At 50.5% G+C, this 19,783-nt stretch overlaps 1 protein-coding gene across 1 annotated transcript in view; it reads left to right on the top strand.

Annotated features, from left to right (window-relative positions):
- Positions 1–256: 256 nt before the first annotated feature.
- MSH4 (MUTS-like protein 4) overlaps positions 257–19,783 on the top strand; it is a 56,503-nt gene continuing 36,976 nt past the window's right edge. The window contains exon 1 of the mRNA XM_087677232.1: positions 257–343. Coding sequence (XP_087533358.1) covers positions 315–343 — 29 coding nt within the window. The 5' untranslated portion in view covers positions 257–314. The remainder of the gene's footprint in view (positions 344–19,783) is intronic.

The raw sequence follows: 19,783 nt of genomic DNA, 5'->3' as shown, positions 1-19,783 counted from the left end.
ATTTTGGTTGTGTAACTAATCCTTGTTTTCCCACATACAAACTAGCTCATACATGGAAATTTATTATATGTGTTTCTCAAATAATCAGCTGTGTGCATACAAGGATTATGCAGGTTTCCTTTAATGGTTCTGTGGATCACATGAGCATTGATTCAACCAGGTATAAGAAATACTATATATTCAAGTTGACTGAATAGTTGAATCAAGTCCTGCAATTCTAAATTTTCTGATTCAGTGTGCAGAATTTGGAAGTTATTGAACCTCTGGTGCCTGCGGTCGGTCCGCTTAACAAAAAGTTTAGCAGTCTCTTTCGAATGTTGAATGGCACTAAAACTATCGGAGGGTATGAACTATCCCAAGAATTCCTTAGACAACTTGATTGTGTCTGTAATATTGAGGTCAAACATTAGAATCTTGGTGTAGTCCTCAGGGAGCTACTTCCAGCAGGCGATTTTTAAAAAATTCTCTGTTGCTTTTGGATGCATTCTTAGTGTGCTACAGAAAATTAAATGCCTTTTTCTTCTGGTTGATCTTATCTATGCATTCTTAACTGAATTATAAAAGATTCTCTAAACACATCATCTCCTATGAGGCTAATTGCTAAACAGCAGAAGAAAGCAACTTACAAACAGACATTTTGTGCACTTACATGCATATTTACCATTGGCTACCATGGGTGCCCCATTGGCATATGATGTCTTAGACTCAATACTCCTATAAGACGAGCTCGTTTGATCACCAAGCATGATTATAAGACGAGGTTCTGATAGTTTTGGTCACTCTGAGCAAATTACCCTGATTGGAAAGCATCTGTCTATGACTTTTTTTTTTGCAAATAAAATGTGGGTGATTATATTACTCCAAAAAACTGATTACAACGGAGTGCTCATGCTCAACAAACTAGCTGGAGCTGATGCAAAGTCACAAATACATCATGTATACAAGCCTCTCAAGACGGTCTGGGGGGGATGGGGGCAAGAAGCCATGGGGGGGGTGTATCACCAACTGGGGCTGCCTTCCTGCCTTCCTGCATCATGTATACAAGCCTCTCAAGATGGTCTGGGGGGGATGGGGGCAAGAAGCCATGGGGGGGGGTGTATCACCAACTGGGGCTGCCTTCCTGCATCACGAAAAACAGGTCCTGGCCACCCCAAGTGCGCATAAAATGACATTGGAGCTCCTGACGAGCCCTGGACTCGCCTTGCACCTGATCCCATCGGCCGCGGAGGGAGTGGATGATAGAGGTCCAGAGCTCTGCTAAGGTCACCTGTACTGAAAGTCTCTCTCCGCCGAAAGTCTCCTGACACCATGCCTTTCAGATATGCCATCCAGTAAGACTCCCTATGATCTCCCATATCTCCGAGCTGTCTGCTGTGGGGTCCAATACCTGGCGGATGGGTAGAGCCTCCAAACCGACCACTGCGCACGACCCTGCCTCGATAATGAATATCGTGTCCTGCATCCCGGCCTCATACAGAAGGTGACGGCCCTGGCTGATTGCCTGCCAACAGAAAGCTCCCCATGAGATACATCCAAGGTTGGATGCTATACGGTGAAGGATGCGGCATGCTCCTCTCCACACGAGCTGTGCCTCCTCACATGACCAAAGTTAGTGCTTTGGGGTTTTCATAGGTTGCTGTGTGCAGTGCTTACAACCTCCCTCCTGCATCTGGGCAAGCCAACTTCCCACTGCAAAGCCTCCATGTGCCACCAGCCATAAGAAGTACGATATCCTCCTCGCCCTCCAACTATCCCACAGGCGGCGCCAGAAGGTTCATCGGAAAGGCTCCGTGATGTCGTGCTCCGCCCAATGCCTGCTACGTGATGGCGCCCAATCCATATCCTCCTGCATCAGTATGTGTTTGCCAATTGTGGCAGTGTACTCTAGGAACCTCGGTGGCTTCTTGGCGACTGCTGTGGTGGCCGGCCATGGCCACTCTCCCGAGTCCCACTCCAGCTCATCAAGTGGCCTGCCCTTCCAGATCCAGAGGTGCCACTCCCTAAGCTCCTACCAGAAGAAAAAAGGGTCCAGCCGCCATGTTTTCCCCTAAAGGCCAATCACTTGGATTCTCCTCCATGAAAGGAGAGCTAACCCCTCATCCTGCTGTCCTCTATCAAGGGCCAAATGCCCCTTCTCCTGTACGGTGAAGAGAGTCCCAGGTGGAGTGCCGCCCACTCTATCTGCCACTTGTAGGGGATACTTGCTGGTGAAAACCTAGCGGCCCATACCTCCCCGGGCTCTATCAGCTCTCGTCTTGGGGGAGCAAGCCACTCCTGAGGTATAGCTGCGTCTATCTCCCTTCTCCTCAGCTCCACTCCTCTCTGGTAGCCTGATACTTGCTGCAGCACCTCCTCATCTGCCATCCTGTACACCTTCCGCTAAGTCTTGATGGTACGAGCTGGGCGAGCCTCCCAACTAGTCCACTGGATGTGGGGGTGCTCGGTAATCTGTGTCCCTTCCCGATCTTTGACCTGGGGGTTTCAAATCACCGGTTGACGGTCTATGTCCTCCAAGCAACCTAAGGGGCTCTGGATTAGGGCCTTACGGAGGCCCTGCCACACGCGGAGTAAGCTGTATAGTAGGAAAGGTGATCTGGGGGGGTGATCTAGGCTGACGTGAAGATCCATCTCAAGGACGACCTCCATTCACCGCCAAGCCTCGGTCTACAATCCTGAAGACCCTCCTACAATAAGACCCTCCAGGTCTACCCGCTTGGTGTGAGGTTGCGGACAACTAGCTTGCCCAAGAGGGCCATATTCTGATACTTTGGGTCTATGATCCCAAGCCCTCCCTCTGATCGATGCCGTATGATGGTTGCCTATACCACCTTGGCCCTGGAATCCCTGGAACCATTTGACCTTGACCAAAGGAAGTTCCGCACTAGGCGGCAAAGTTGCACTACGCAAGATGAGGAGAAGCACCAACATGAGGCGATGTACCAGGCCGTCGCTAGGAGGACTTGGTTAACCACCACGGCTCGGCCGGCTAGTGAGAGGCGAGTTGTGCTCCAGTAGGTTAGTTTCCTCTGAATAGGGTCAAGGATAGGAAGAAACTGCTGGGTTGGAGTGATGTCGAGTCCCACCTAGAACCCTAGGTACCTGACGGTTTGCCGTGTGCTCACCCATCTAAATTCCAGGTGGACGCCCCACTCCGTGAAAGAGTCTGGGTCTATGATGAAACCGACCGACTTTTGCCAGTTGATTTTCGCTCCTGCTGCAAAATAGAACATGTTAAGAGCCAGCCTCACTCTCTCCAGCATCAACTCATTGTCCTCTATGTAGAATGTTGTATCATCTGCATACTCTAATAACTCAGTCTCCTCTCTCACTAGAAGTCGGAGGCCGCGTAATCTTCTTATACGTGACATGAGAAAGTGAGACATCGCCTCTGCAAAGAGTAGAAATAGATATGGGGCCAGGGGGCAGCCCTGTTGAACAGATCTCTCTAGCCGAAACTCCTCCCCTCGCCTTCCGCCTATGAGAACCCTGCTGGTGGCTGATCTATAAAGGGCGGAGACTCCGCAAATCCAAAACTTGGGGGAATCCCAACCTCACCATGGTGCCCTCTAGGAAATCCCAGTCCACCCTGTCATAAGCTTTCTCAAAATCCAAGAGTAGTACGGCCAGTCTCTGCCCACTGTGCCTGAGCCCACTCCGTCGCCTCAAAGAAGGTAAATACATTGTCTAGGATACTCCTATCTTGGACAAAGCTTGTCTGTGTGTCATGGATGATGTCTGGAAGCACGAGGCGTAGTCACCTCCAACCGGTCTCCCCCTTTGGGGAGAAGACTAATAAGGCATGCTGAAAGACTTCTTGGCATCTGTCCTGAAGTGAAAATTTTCTGGAAGGCCATCAGTAGGGGTCCTTCACCCCTTCCTAGTAGGCAGTGAAGAGGGCCTTAGAGAGGCAATCCTCCCCTGGGCATTTCTACCCATCCTGTGTATGGAAAGCCTCCTCTAGTTCCTTCTCTGTGAAGGGGGCTAGGAGGGAGCATCCCATCTCCTCTGTGACAAGGGACAGGATGTGATTCCATACCTACTGTCTACATCTCTGACCTCTAGCTGAGGCTGTCTCCTGCTCGAAAAGGTGCGTGAAATAGTCGATGGCAATCTCCATCACCTCCTCTAGACTAGAATGAGTCCTCTCATATTGATCCCGAAGGTTGCGTATCTGCTCCCTTGTGGTGTGAGGTTGGTGCACCTGGAAGAACTCCTTGCACATTGTGTCCCCCTTCCGCGCCCAGAAGGTTGCTGAGGTTTGGAAAGAGAACTCCGAGCACCTGTCCTCTAGGCCAGCAATGGCTGCTCGCGTGCGCACCTCCTGTGCGTGGAGGGTGGGATCCCTTGGTGCCTTCTGTAATAATCTCTCTGTGGCTGCAAGTCCCGTCGGAGTGCTCTCTCCTCCTCCCAGCTCTATTGCCTGGCCTGTATGGTTGCCTCTTGGCAGATTCTACTCGACTCGGCTAGGACCTCTACAACCTTCTCTGCTATCCGGTCCCTCCTGTCCCACTCTCTGGTCCAAATTTGCTCTATCTGTCTCGTCACCTCCTCCCTCCTATAGATCGAGTTAGGAATCCGATAGGATCGTGTGTCTAGGGGGCGGATGTTGGGGGTTCAAGTGTCAGGAGAACCGAGCAATGATTGGACAATGTGGTGCCTGCTCAATTTGGCCTCCACAAGAGCCTCCCCACTCTCCCACATAAAACCTATCCAACCACTTCAGTAGGACTCCACCTAGCCTCTTGTATCCCCAAGAGAAGTCCAACCCATGCCTTCTGCTCCCCCCCAACCATGCCCTGGTAATTTCTTGCTTTGCCCTATTGGTCCTCCAAAGCCTCCAGGTTGTTAAAGTCTCCTCCAATGATCAAGGAGTCCACCTCTGGGAGTCCATCCGCAATCTCCACCCAGAATCTACTGCGTTCCCTGACCTCTGTAGGGGCATAGACATTGAGGATTCCAAGGCAGGAGTCCCCAATATCCAATCTAATCCATAGAACCCTCCCTGCCACTATCGTCCCGTGGTCTTGTACACCGGCAGTGAGACTCGTGCCAATAGAGGTGCATACATCTCCACTCCTGCTGTGGTGGGCACCTATGACGTGCTCCCAGTAAGTGTGCGAGCTGCCCAGAAGTACCTTCCCTACCCGTTGGGCCTGGGTGGGGACAAGCTTGTGCTCTTGTAGAAGCAAGATGTCGATCCGTTCGGCAAGGGCAGGCTGCAGCTCCTGCTGAACAATCAACTTCGTGGAACCACTTGCCCCATTGTAGTGGAGACTATTTACATTCCAGGATGCAAGGTGTAAGCTCATGGGGAAACCTGTGACTGACTGAACAGGCATCTGTTCGGTGTGGAGGCTGCTGATGAGGAGGAGAAACTATGAGACATGCAAGTACGCTTTGCCACCGGTCTGGACGGCGAAATCCACTCCCCCATGGTGGCCCTTGGCCGGACCATAGGGGTGATAGATGCTCCAGGTAGTACTATCAATGCATCTATTAGTCATGCTAAGAGTCATAACTCTGTACACTGGTAGAAACGAGCCACATGTGCCAACATCGGCCACTCCATCACATTCCTCGGAGCTTTCCACTACGGAGGGGCTCGAAAGATAATGCTCAAGTGTGGGACTTCGGCACCAGTCCACCATTTGATGTCCATCCTTCAACCAGGCCACTGCTGTGCAAACAATGCTAATCCTTCATCTCCCATCCACTGGGAGATGTGATCCGCCACCTAACTCTTTAACTCCTCTATGTGTGTAGTCATCCACTCCCCTAAGTGAGAGGACTAAATAAAAAAGGCATAGTTTGGTCCATCTGGTGGTGCTAGTAGATGGACCTTAACCCTCCTTGACTTACGAACCATGAAGATCCCCACCTCTAGAGGTAGTGATAACTCTCCGCGCTCCGCAATTGTTAGGTAGGACCATGGGCCACTGCGGAAGAACTTTTGTGGCAACAACTGTGCTTGTCTCGGGAAGGTGTGACGGGCGGCAAAGGCAGATGAGCTGGTGGCTGTATGGGAGAGGGAGGACTTCTAGTGCGAGGAGGATGTAGATATGTGTGGCTCATCACCTCCTGTGGGAGGAGGGGGGGTGGGTCTGGGGGGGATCACTTGAACCGGGTGCAAATCAGGGGGGGTGCTCGGTAGGGGAGGTGGTGGGGGAAAAGAGGATCGAGGGATGGTGGGATGGACGGAGATGCATGGCGGGTGTTGGGGGGGGGGGCTTGTGGCCCTGGAAGGGGGGGTTGTGGGCTAGGGTCAGTGGGGGGAGGGGTGGGTGTGGGGGCTGTGGGAACTCAGGCGAGGTAGTCTGTGGCGCGGGTGGTGGATGTGGGGGGTTTCGGTCTTGTTAGGTGGGACTGGCAGGGGGGGTTGTGGAGTGCTCTGCTGTGGGGGCATCGCTCGCCCACTTGCTCCCTGTTGTCGAGGTTGGGTCTGAGGAGCTGGCTGTGCCACCCCTTGCTGTCTCCCTCTCTGTCGTCTCTGGACCCATGTGAAGCTGTTAGCGTCTACCTGCGGGCCTGTCGGCGGAGCTGCCTTGGCTGCGAAATGCGTACAAACTACTGCCTGATGCCCAAAGTCGTGGCAATGCAGGCACTGCCTTGGTTGCCGAGTCACAATGACCTACTGCCTAAAGGAGTGCCTGCCTGCCTGCCTGCCTGCCTCAATCTCTAGGAGCTGTGGGATATTCTTGACCTCTTTCACTACCACCCGTACCTTTGGGACTCCTGCTGCCGTCACTGCATCCGCGAAAGATGCGGGAAGGACAGTGCCGAAGAGCTGTCCAAAGTCTTCCACCAACTGGCAATACTCTATCGCTAAGCCAGGGAAAAGAAGAGTGACCGGGTGTCGAAGAAACCTGTTGTGGAGTGCAAACGCCTCCACAGTAAAGCCACTGTACTAAGGGACCATGTATATGACCCCCTTCGTGGGCGCATATGGTGAACTTGTGAGTAACTCTCGAGCTGCGTCCGCCAAATTGAGCTGCACCATGAAGATCCCTTGGCCCATTAGGACCACCTCCATGATCTGCGCTGTGCTGGTGCTTAGCGTGGAGTGAAGCCAGTCCTAAAGCTGGGCCCTGGCTGGGGAATGTCCTACTACCTGACCATAAATCGTTGTTTCCTTTAGCTCCAGTTTCTTAGCTCGGACGGCTGAGAGTTGCTCCTCAGAGAGGACGACACACAAGGTGTTTGACTGGGGGGTACTCGTTGAGTGCGCCAGCGTCTCACTAGAGGTTTCCATTGCACGTCCCTTTTGAGAGAACTACCAATCATCTTGCGGTGCTACTTGAGGGGGGAAAGTTGTTGCAGATAGAGGGAACCACTAGAGGGTGGGGGGGAGAAAGCTGCTGTTTTTGGCAGTTGGGGGGGGTGTTGTACAACGTAGATGGATCCAAGGTTGTGGATAGAGGCAGCGTGCCGGGGAGAGGGGGGAGGGGAGGTGTGGAGCAAAGGGTGGCCTTGGGGGGAGGTGGCCTAGGCGGACAGGCCGGGGGGTGGGCGTGGGGGAGCAAATTGTCGGGGCGGGGGGGGGGGGGGGGATAGTTGCGCCTAGGCAGACAGGCTGGGGGGTGGGGGTGGGGGAGCAAATTGTCGGGGCGGGAGGAATAGTTGCTCCTGGCGGATAGGCGAGGGGGAGACGGCCAGGCAGACAGGAAGAGGCCAGGCGGGGCGGTGGCAGTTGTGCTTGGGCGGACAGGCCGGGGGGGTGGGGTGGGGGAGCAAACTGTCGGGGCAAGGGGGGGGGGGGGACAGTTGCGCCTGGGTGGACAGGCGGGGGGGGGGGGGGTGGGGGAGCAAACTGTCGGGGGGGGGGAGGAATAGTCGCACCTCGCGGATAGGCGAGGGGGAGACGGCCAGGCGGACAGGAAGAGGCTAGGCAGGGCGGGGGCAGTTGTGCTTGGGTGGACAGGCGAGGGTGGAAACGGCTAGACCGGGGGGGGGGGGGGGGGGGAGCGGCCAAGTGGAGCGGACAGAAGGGGGGGAATGGCCAGCGATGTGGGGGGGAGGGAGGGGGCGCGATTAGACGGAGCGGGAGGGAGCAATCAGACGGAGGGATGGGGTGAGAGATCGATCTGGGGAGCGGGCGCGATCAAGACGGAGGGGGGGGGGGGGAGCTTGGGACACGACGGGTGTTGAGCCAACATCTGTCTATGACTTAGAGGACTAGAATGCTTTGCAAAGCTTCTACACCATTGAGCTTAAGGGTCCAAAAGATTACTATAATACCATTCACCTGTGTGGTTTGTAGGGTACATGTCTTGTATTGTGTTATGGATTCCATTGCCCGTTTGTTCATTGTGTGTTTTCTTTGCATTGTTCTTCTCTATTCTTTGTGCTTTTGTAGTCTATTACAACATTGTCTCTTGCTTCTATGCTGCCCCCTACTTAACATTGCCAACATGGGACAGTAGGATCATTAATGAATATCGTATCCTGCATCCCGGCCTCATACAGAAGGTGACGGCTCTGGTTGACCGCTTGCTAGCAAAAAGCACCCCAAGAGATATATCCAAGGCTGGGTGCTATGCGGCGAAGGATGCGGCATACTCCTCCCATGAGCTGTGCCGCTTCACATAACCAAAGGCAGTGCTTTGGGGTTTTCATCGACTGTTGTGTGTAGCACTTACAAGCTCTCTCCTTCTCCATTTGGGCAAGCCAGCTTCCCACCGCCAAGCCTTCATGTGCCACCAGCCATAAAAAATACGATACCCTCCTCGGCCTCTAGCCGTCCCATAGGCGACGCCAGGAGGTCCTTCAGAACGGCTCCGTGATGTTGTGCTCCGCCCAATGCTTGCTACGCGACGACGCCCAATCCATATCCTCCTACATTAGTACGTGTTTGCCAATCCTGGCGGTGTATTCCAGGAATCTCGGTGGCTTCTTGGCGACCGCAGTGGCCGGCCAAAGCCACTCTTCCGGATCCCACTCCAGCTCATCAAGTGGCCTTCCTTCCTAGATCCAGAGGCGCCACTCCCTGAGCTCCTGCCGAAAGACCAAAGGGTCCAGTTGCCATGTCTTCCCCTGAAGGCCAACTACCCGGATCCTCTTCCATGAAAGGACAGCTATCCCCTCGTCCTGCTGCCCTCTGTCAAGAGCCAGACGACCCCCCTCCTGCACTGTGAAAAAGGTCCCAGGTCGAGCGCCACCCACTCTTCCTGCCACCTGTAGGGGGATGCCTGCTGGTGAAAACCTAGCGGCCCATACCTCCCCGGGCTCTATCGGCTCTTGGATTGGGGGAGCAAGCCACTCTTGAGATATCGCTGCGCCTATCTCTCTTCTCCTCAGCTTCACTCTTCACTGGCAACCTGATACTTGCTGCAGCACCTCCTCGTCCACCATCCTGTACACCTCCCTCCATGTCCCGATGGTACGAGCTGGGCCAGCCTCCCAACTAGCCCACTGGATATGGGGGCGCTCACCAATTTGTGCCTCTTCCAGGTCCTTGACCTGGGGGTTCCAAATCACCGGCTGATGGTCTATCTCCTCTTGGCAGCCTAGGGGGCTCTGGATTAGGGTTTGATGGAGGCCTTGCCACATGCGGAGCAAGCTGCGTAGGAAGGGTGATCTGGGGGGGGGGGGGTTGATTTGGGCTGACGTGAAGATCCATCTCAGGGACAGCCTCCACTCACCTCCAAGCCTCGGTCTACAGTCTTGAAGACCCTCCTGCAATAGGACCTTCCAGGTCTATCCTCCTGGTGTGAGGCCGTGGACAACTAGCTTGCCCGGGAGGGCCATACTTTGATACTTTGGGTCTATGATCCCAAGCCCTCCCTTTGATCAATGTCGTATAATGGTCGCCCACGCCACCTTGGCCCTGGAATCCCTAGAGCCATCTAACCCGAACCAAAGGAAATTGTGCACTAGGCGGCGAAGCTGCATTACGCAGGAGGAGGAGAATCACCAACACGAGGCGATGTACCGGGTCATCGCTAGGAGGATCTGGTTAACTACCAAGGTTCGGCCAGCTAGTGAGAGGCGAGCCGTGCTCTAGTAGATCATCTTCTTCCGAATAGAATCGATGACTGGAAAAAATTGCTGGGTGGGAGTGATGTCGAGTCCCACCTGGAACCCTAGGTACTGGACGGTCAGTCCTCTGCTCACCCATCTAAATCCCAGGTGGACGCCCCACTCCGTGCTAGAGTCCGGGTCTGTGAGGAAACTAACCCACTTTCGCCAGTTGATTTTTGCTCCCGCTGCAGAACATAAGACCTCAAGAGCCAACCTCACTCTCTTCAGCATCAACTCGTCGTCCTCTATGTAGAGCGCTGTATCATTTGCATACTCTGAGTCTCACAACTCGGTCTCCTCTCTTACTAGAAGTCGGAGGCCACGTAAACCGCTAACACGTGACTCGAGGAAGTGAGACATCGCCTCTGCAAAGAGAAGGAATAGGTACGGAGCCAGGGGACAGCCCTGTCGGATCGATCTCTCCAGCCGAAACTCCTCCCCTCGCCTCCCTCCTATGAGAACCCTGTTGGTGGCTGATCTGTAGAGTGCGGAGACCCCGGAACTCCAAGCCTGGGCGAAACCCAACCTCACCATGGTGCTCTCTAGGAAGTCGCAGTCCACCTTGTCATAGGTTTTCTCAAAATCCAAGAGTAGTATGGCTAGTCTCTGCCCATTGTACTGGGTCCTCTCTGTCGCCTCAAAGAAGGTGAATACATTGTCCAGGATGCTCCTATCCTGGACAAAGCCTGTCTATGTCATGGATGATGATGTTTGGAAGCAAGGGGCGCAGTTGCCTACCAATCATCTTTGCCAGTGCCTTATAGGCCACTGACAATAAGGTGATCGTTCTCCACTGGGAAAACTCCAACCGGTCTTCCCTTTTGGGGAGAAGAGTGATAAGGCCTGTCGATAGACTCCCTGGGATTTGTCCTGAAGTGAAAATCTCCTGAAAGGCCATTAGTAGGGGGTCTTTCACCACTTCCCAGAAGGTAGTGCCTTAGAGAGGCCATCCTCTCCCGGACATTTCTGCCTGTCATGTGTACGGAAAGCCTCCTCTAGTTCCTTCTCTGTGAGGGGGGCTAGGAGGGAGCATCCCATCTCCTCTTTGACAAGGGATGGGATGTTATCCCAGACCTGCTGTCTGTATCGTTGTCCTCTAGCTGAGGCTGTCTCCTGCTGGAAGAGGCGACTATAGTAGTCGGTGGCAATCTCCATCACCTCGTTTGGGCTAGAACAGGTCCTTCCATTCTGATCTCGGAGGCTTGCATATTGGTGCACCTGAAAAAACTCCTTGCACATCGTGTCCCCCTTCCGCGCCCAGAAAGTTGCTAAGGTGCAGAAAGAGAACTCAGAGTGCCTGTCCTCTAGGCCAGCAATGGCTGCTCGTGCACGCACCTCCTGTGCGTGGAGAGTGGGATCGCTTGGTGCCTTCTGTAATAATTTTTGCGTGGCTGCAAGGTCCTACCGGAGTGCTCTCTCCTCCTCCCAGCTCTGCTGCCTGGCCTGTATAGCTGCCTCTTGGCAGATTCTGCTCGACTCAGCTAGGGCCTCTGCAACCTCCTGTGCGATCTGGCCCATCCTGCCCCACTCTCTGGTCTAAATTTGCTCTATTTGTCTGGTCACCTCCTACTGCCTATAGATCGAGTCAGGGATTCGACAAGATTGTGTATCTAGGGCAGATGTTGGGGGATCTAGTGTCAGAAGAACTGGGCAATGATCGAACAATGTGGTGCCCGCCAATTGCCCAATCTGGCCTCCTCGAGAGCCTCCCCACTCTCCCACATAAAACCTGTCCAACCGCTCCAGCAGGACTCCACCTAGCTGCCTGTATCCCCAGGAGAAGTCCAACGACCTCTCCCTCCTGTGGAAGGCAGGGTCTCTCCAGGCATCGCGTGCTCCTACTGCCAGTAGAAACACCTCCCATGCCTCCTGCTCCTCCCCGGCCATGCCCTGGTAGTTTCTCCCTCTGCCCTGCTGGTCCTCCAAAGCCTCCAGGTTATTGAAGTCTCCTTCAACGATCCAGGAGTCCACCTCTGGGAGTCCTTCCGCGATCTCCACCTAGAACCTATTGCGTGCCCTAACCTCCGTAGGGGCATAGATATTAAGGACTCCAAGGCACGAGTCCCTAATATCCAATCTGATCCATAACACCCTCCTTGCCACTATCGTCCCATGGTCTTGAACACAAGCGGTAAGCCTCGGACCAATAGAGGTGCATACGCCTCCACTCCTACCGTGGGCACCTATGGCGTGCTCCCAGTAAGTGTGCGAGCTGCTTGGGAGTACCTTCCCTACCCGCTGGGCCTGGGTGGGGGTGAGCTTGTGCTCTTGTAGAAGTAAGATGTCAATCCGTCCGGCAAGGGCAGGCTGCAACTCTTGTTGCCGAACAATCAATTTTCTGGAATCACATGCCCCACTGTAGTGGAGGCTATTCACATTCTAGGATGCAAGGTATAAGCTCATGGGGAAACCTGTGATTGCCTGAACATGCATATGTTTGGTGTGGAGGCTGCTAATGATGAGGAGGAGCTATGAGGCATGCAGATACGCTTTGCCGCCGGTCTGGACGGCGAGCTCCATTCCCCCATGGTGGCCCTCGGCCGGACCATAGGGGTGATAGAAGTTCTAGGTGGTACTATCAATGCATCTATCAACCATGTTGAGAGTCGAGACTCTATGCACTGGTAGAAACGGGCCGCCTGTGCCAGGGGCCACTCGATCACATCCCTCGGAGCTCTCCACTGTGGAGGGGCTCGAAAGATAATGCTCAAGTTAGGGACCTCAGCACCAGCCCACCAGTTAATGTCCATCATGCAACCAGGCCACTGCTGTGCAGACAATGCTAGTCCTTCTCCCATCCACTAGGAGGTGTGGTCCACCATGTGACTCTTCAACTCGTCCTCTATTTGTGTCCTCGCCACTCCCCTGAGTGAGAGGACTGAAGAAAAAAAGCGTAGTTTGGTACATCCGGTGGTGCTAGTAGATGAACCTTGCCCCTCCTTGACTTACGAACCACAAAGATCTCCACCTCTAGAGGTAGTGGGAACTCTCCGCGCTCCACAAACTCTCAAGTAGGACCATGGGCCACTGCGGAAGAACTCCTGTGGCAACAGGTGTGCCTGTCTCGGGAAAGTGTGAGGGGCGGTAGTGGTGGATGAGCTGGAGGCTGTATGGGAGGGGGATAGTTGGTGCGAAGAGGATGCAGGCGTGTGTGGCTCATCACCTCCTATGGGAGGAGGGGGGGTGGGTCTGGGGGGGATCGCTTGAACCAAGTGTAGATCAAGAGGGGTGCTCGGTACGGGGGGTGGTGGGGGGGAGGATGATCGAGGGATAATGGGATGGAGGGAAGTACATGGCGGGTGTGGGGGGGGGGGCTGGTGGTCTTGGAAGTTGGAGGTTGTGGGCGAGGGTCAGTCGGGGGGGGGGGCATGGGATGTGGAGGGAGGTGGGTGTGGGGGCTGTGGGGACTCAGGAGAGATAGTCTGTGGCGCGGGTGGTGGATGTGGGGGGCTGCGGTCCTGCCGGGTGGAGCGGGTATGTGGGGGTTGTGGAGTGCTCTGCCGAGAGGGGGTGTTGCACGTCCACTTCTCCCTGCTGCCAAGGCTGGGTCTGAGACATTGGTTGTGCCCCCCCTACCGTCTCCCTCTCTGTCGTCTCTGGATCCCTGTGAAGCCGTTAGGGTCCACCTGCGGGCCTGTCGGTGGAGCCACCTATGCTCCGAAACGTGTGCAACCTGTTGCTTGATGCCCAAAGTCGTGGCAATGCAGGCATTGCCTTGGTTGCCTAGTCACAATGACCTACTACCTAAAGGAGTGCCCGCCAGCCTCAATCTCTAGGAGCTGTGGGATATTCTTGACCTCTTTCACTGCCACCCGTACCTTTGGGACTCCTGCTGCTATCACTGCATTCGCGAAAGACGTAGGAAGGACAGTGTCGAAGAGCTGTCCAAAGTCTTCCACCAACTGGCGATACTCTATCGCCAGGCCAGGGAAAAGAAGGGTGACCAGGTGCTGAAGAAACTTCTTGTGGAGTGCAAACATCTCCACAGTAAAGCCACTGTACCAAGGGGCCATGTATATGACCCCCTTCGTGGACGCATATGGTGAACTTGTGAGTAACTCTCGAGCTACGTCCGCCAAATTGAGCTGCACCATGAAGATCCCTTGGCCCAATAGGACCGTCTCCTCGATCTGCGCTTGATCTGCGCTGTGCCGTTGCGTAGCGTGGAGTGTAGCCAGTCCTGAAGCTGGTCCCTGGCTAGGGAATGTCCTACTACCTGACCATAAATCGCAGTTTCCATTAGCTCCAGCTCCTTAGCTCGGACGATTAAGAGCTGTTCCTCAGAGAGGAGTACGTGCAAGGTGTTTGATTGGGGGGCACTCGTTGAGTGCACCGGCATCTGACCAAAGGTTTCCATTGCACGTCCCTTCTGAGAGAATTACCAATCACGTCGCGGTGCTACCTGAGGGGGGGGAGTTGTTGCAGATGGAGGGAGCAACTGGAGGGTGGGGGGATCAATGGCGGGGGGGGGGGGGGGGGTATCTGGAGTAGAGGATAGCCGGGAGGGGGGGGGGTGCAGAATGTCGGGGCGGGATGGCAATCACGCCTGGGTGAAAGCGGCTAGGCAAAATGGGAGGCCAGGTGGGCAGGGGGGATAGTCGTGTGGGCAATCGGGTGGGGGTGAGCATTGTCGGGGGATGATGTCCAAGGGGGGACAAGCTCTACAGCTTTGTGACTCCCTTATGCTTTTCTTGTGACTTTTGAAGAGCTTACTTTCTTGCACACTTGATGTACACTTTCAATACACTTGGGTCAGAGATTTTATCCTTTGTAAGACAAATAGATGGAACTTTCTTGCCACCCTCAACTATCTCAAATGGAGTCCTACTAGTGGAACTATGAATGATATTGTTATCACCAATGTAAGAAATTGTTCCCACATGGGCTTATGTTCTATGAAATAATACTTAAGTAGATCTAGAACAAAAACACAATCGTGGATCTCTTTCACAAATGATAGATTGTGGCATGCCTATGATAGTTGAATACGTTAAACAAAAACACTACCATATTGTCTTTTTTAAACTTCTTCATCACTACAGAAACAAACTAGGCTTGCTTCTTGAACTTGCATATGATTCAAATCCCATTATTCCTTGTAGATGTCCTAGGAATAGGCAATAGATCTAGCAATACTAGTACCTTTTGTTTGTCATACTTAACCTTTCCACATACAATGTACATATGCTCAAAACCATCGACATTATGCCTCAAAGCTGGCTGGTAAAAGAAAGATTATGTTCTTTCACCATTGCATCAATGCTTCATTTCCCTACAATTTGGTTCATAAATAAGCCATCCCTAAGAGTATAATACTCATGATGTTAACCATGAGCCAATAGAGCATAAATCTTTCCAAAGCCTTTATCCTGTATATCCTATGTATTTGTCTCATCCAATTTCTAATGATAAGCAATAAATACTTTTGAAACCTATGGTTTTGTGGATAAAGCATCTGTCACAATGTTCTTCTTTCCATCCACATGAATAATTTGAAATTGGAACATGGACAAGAAGTTTGCCCATTGCATATGCTTCTTTGATAGATTTATCCGAGGTAAAAAATATAGCAAAGTCTAATGATCACTTTGAACAACAAAATCACTGCCTAGTAGAATAGTGCTTCCATAAGGAAAGAGTACGAAGGACTACTAATAACTCTTCCTTATAAGCAAAGCACTATGAAAGTGCATAAATGAATGCTAACAACTCTTTCTCGTAAACTTGCAAATTGTTTTCAGTACCATGCAAAATTCTACTATCGCAGGCTACCATATGGTCATATTGCATGAGAATTGCACCAATCTATTTCCACATGCATCACAATGTACCACTAGCTTTTCAGAGGTCATGCAAAAATCAGAAGTGGATCCTACGTAAACTTTTTCTTCGACTCGTTGGAGGCTAAAAACTCTTTTTAAGCCCATTTCAAAGGTGCTCCCTTCTTTTGTAAAGCATGAAGAGGAGAAGAAATCTTTGCAAAATGGTGAATCAATCTCCTGCAGTAAGAACTAATCTAGGAAGCCTATGAACATCATAGATTTCGCAAATCTGGCTAGATACAGATGGTCTCCACTTTGATTGGATCTATCCTAATACCATCTGTAGAGATTGTGTGCCCCAAAAAGTAAATTTTCTTCAAGAAATCACTCTTGTTTCCATAAAGCAAAATTATGTTTGAGAAGTTCTTGAAAGACTATAGCCAAATGCTTCCTATGCTCCCATCTCATTTTCCGAATAAATGATATCCTTATTAAAGAATGCCCCCAAAAATGATCTATGCTGATGAAAGATCCTATACCATCATCCAATTGGGAATTGTTGGAGCATTAGTAAGCCCAAATGGCATCACTAGAAACTCATACAAGCCAAAGGTTGTCCTCAAAGCTGTCTTGTGCACATCATCATTTTGAATACATATCTAATGATATTCACTCTCCAAATCTATAGCGTTGAATATTGCAGATCCATCCAACTTGCTAAGGGTATCATCTATCCTTGGATAGGAAGACCATTCTTGATGGTAATCTTGTTCAAGGCATAGTAATCAATGCACATGTGCCACAGCCCACGAATCATCCTTCTTCTTGACACATTCACATGTGCCATAATTTCTTCTTGTTGGGCTGCACTCACTCTGTATGGTGGCTGGTTCAGTGGTGTATTTTGTGTCACTTGATCAATGGGACGATCCTCAAACCTCTTGGGTGGAAGTGGTCCAATCAAAGACTTAGAGTAATGTTCTTTTATAAATCAGTCATGTCTTTATCTAGCTTAGACAACTTTACTCTAGCTTCATTATCATACTTGTCTTTAGTGAAAACTAAATGGCAAATATACACAAATATGGTTTTTAAGTTCATTCCAAATAGTCGAAACTGATATGAGAGGGGTTGATTCTCCCTGATGCTTTACATCCAAAGTGAGTCTTTCCCCTATGCTCTGAGGCGATCTTATTATTATAGATATCCATCACTCTATGAACCGTTGGCCCCAAGGCACATAACTCTGAATATGGATGAGTGTGACAGGTTCAGCATGGCCAAGGCAAGCCAAATTGTGCTTCACTCATAGGCCTCATCTCCTCTGGATGGATGCCTAATATACCTGCCAAATCTGAAGATATACAATTTGCTCATGCAGATCAGTCAAAGAAGATCAAGGCTGTCTAATCTCTCACTTTGTCCCAAGCCTTGCACAACTCTGTAGCATCTGAATCGGGCTCCTCATTGACCAGATCTGGAATCAAACCAACAGTTGGTTTCTTCTGCTTGCCTTGCTGCTCATCTTTACCAGTTGCTGTCCTCTTTTTATTAGGACAATCATGTGCCAAGCGACCCTTGTCTTCACAAAGCAAGCACACTTGTTGGCAGCCCTCAATGCCTCTTGCTAATCTTGCGTCTTATTGCATCCTTGCTGCTATTTGTTGCAAATTTGGAACTTGTTCCAGCATTACCATATTAGTCACTGCATGGAATGCTCAAGGTATTTGCTAGCTTGGATGGGCTCTACATTATGCATGATGATTCCTTTTTGTTGGAGCTCTTGGAAATCAGGGTTCTGGAGGGCTATGTTCTCTCTCATCACTTTCCCATAGTATTTGAGATGCATATGCATCTTGTTGATCCCTTTTGAGCCCTTTTGAGTAAGCTACCTTTGCGATTCAACTCCTTTCTCTAGTGTGAGGTATTTAATGGCTATATGCAATAGTTGCTACATCAATTTTCATTGGACCTGCCGTCCCAAGGAGCAACTTCCCTCAATTAGTTGATATGCAATTTGCAAACGGTTGCTAGACAGTATGGAATACACTATGCTGCCTTGTATAGGCAAAGGTTATAAGTTGCGAAGAAACTCTTAGCTTTGATGCACTCTGTATTGATGGATTTGCCACAAGATCCCCTTTTACTTTCCATCTCCACAAGATTGGCACAACTTATTGATACTTTTCAAAGGAGATCATGCTAACATGGCCAAACTTGCTGCACTATTAGAGGGACTGTAGGACAATAATTGTCAATTACACAAGTTTTATTAGGCTTGTATGATTCCTTTGCAAGGGAAAATGTAGTCTACTAGCAATTGTGCAAATGTGCAGAACCTATTTCATGGACTTGCTTGGATCACAATCCTCTATCTCTCATGTAGTCGCAACGGCCTGTTCATTGCCTTTTGACCTAGGTGAAGATTAAGTACCACCAAATGTTGCTGGTAGTTTGGATATGGACATCACACAAGATGAGGTCATGGATGTCCTCTTGCATTTGCCTAAAGACAAGAACCCAAGATGGGATGGTATCACCAATGAGTTTTTTGAGGCCTATGCCACTCACTTAGCTACACCTTTGATAGCCTTATGCTAGCAGGTGTCATGGACATGCTATGATCAAGTGTATGGATTAATTCTTGCTCATGCCATTTGAATCCACACCCCATGGAAATGCACCCTTAGCAGGACATCCTTGAGCAAACCATGTGAACCTAGCGTTGCGATATCATCATAGAACCTTCTAGAAGATATGCGATGTCATGGCCTGCATCATCAATGATGTCATCATAGAACCTTTTAGAATATATGTCATGCCATTGCTTGCATCATCAATGATGTCATCATGGAACATGCTAGAAATCTTTAGCTGCCCTCCAACACCTATGAAAGAAGGGGCTTGCCATAGAGCTCCTCAATCTTACCAATGCTAGTCTTGGGAGCTCAAAGAGTCGAGATCTCTAAGTAAGTAACTTCGACTTTTAGTTCTAGTATTTGTCTAGTCATGGTATCTAGTCTTGTTTTATCTTCCATTATACTCTTGTTGTCTTGTCACCTTGTAATCTCGTACTACAAGATCTTGTCCAGTATTGTCTTGTATCTTGTTCATCCCCATTGAGGGAGATCTTGTAATTTTGATATCTTGTATCCATACCTATGGTCCCAGGTTGTGGGATCCTTCATATCCTATTAAGTGTCCTGTTGTCTATACCTATGGTCTTGGGTTGTGGGATTTTCCCTATCTTGTTAAGTTATCATTGTACCTTGTGCCCCTATGTGGGATTATCTTGTAATCAGAATTCTTGTAACAAATCTTGCGTCTAGTCTAGACTCATGAGTGCAATCTAGTGCTCCCATAATAGTTTGGCAAGACTACTTTCTAGCTCTACTGGGCACCATGGAGGTGACCCTTAAAAGAATTGTAGCTTCCCTTCAAAACCTCCAACAACAAATTTAAGACTTGAATGAACGACAAGCGCAATTTCAAATAGAACACCCTATGCATCTAGGCCCTGCGCTTCAAGAGATACAAGACAAGATCCAAGACTTGTAGAACAATAGAGGAAGTGATCAAATGATTCTGCGTGTTTATCAACCCCCAGCAAGAGAACCCAAGATCAACATGCCGGAGAAGTTCAATGGTGACCGTTCGAAGTTCAGGGGATCCTCTTAACAAGTAAAGCTCTACATCTGCATGCAACCGGATAGGTATTCAGATGATGCTTCCAAGGTGGGATTTATTGGGACTTTGCTTTATGGTTAAGCTTTATTATGGTTTGCCCCAATCTTGGAAAAGAAAATGCTAGTACTTTATATATATGAGGCATATCTTTATGAACTCACTTTTACATTTTGAGATCCAAACACTAGTCGAGTAGTAAAAACAAAACTTCGGAAGCTATGACAAGGTAATTGCCCTACCTCTTCTTATACACCTAAATTTAGGTAATTAATTTGTGACCTCACTTTGTATAAGGAGTATTTTATTTGCCAATTCAA

The sequence above is a fragment of the Lygodium microphyllum genome, chromosome 4 (genome assembly GCF_053477565.2).
Source record: "Lygodium microphyllum isolate KBCC chromosome 4, Lygodium_microphyllum_v1.1.10, whole genome shotgun sequence".
NCBI classification, from domain to species: Eukaryota; Viridiplantae; Streptophyta; class Polypodiopsida; order Schizaeales; family Lygodiaceae; genus Lygodium; species Lygodium microphyllum.
The sequence above is the reverse complement of the archived record's forward strand: the minus strand, read 5'-3'. Positions and strand labels throughout refer to the sequence as shown.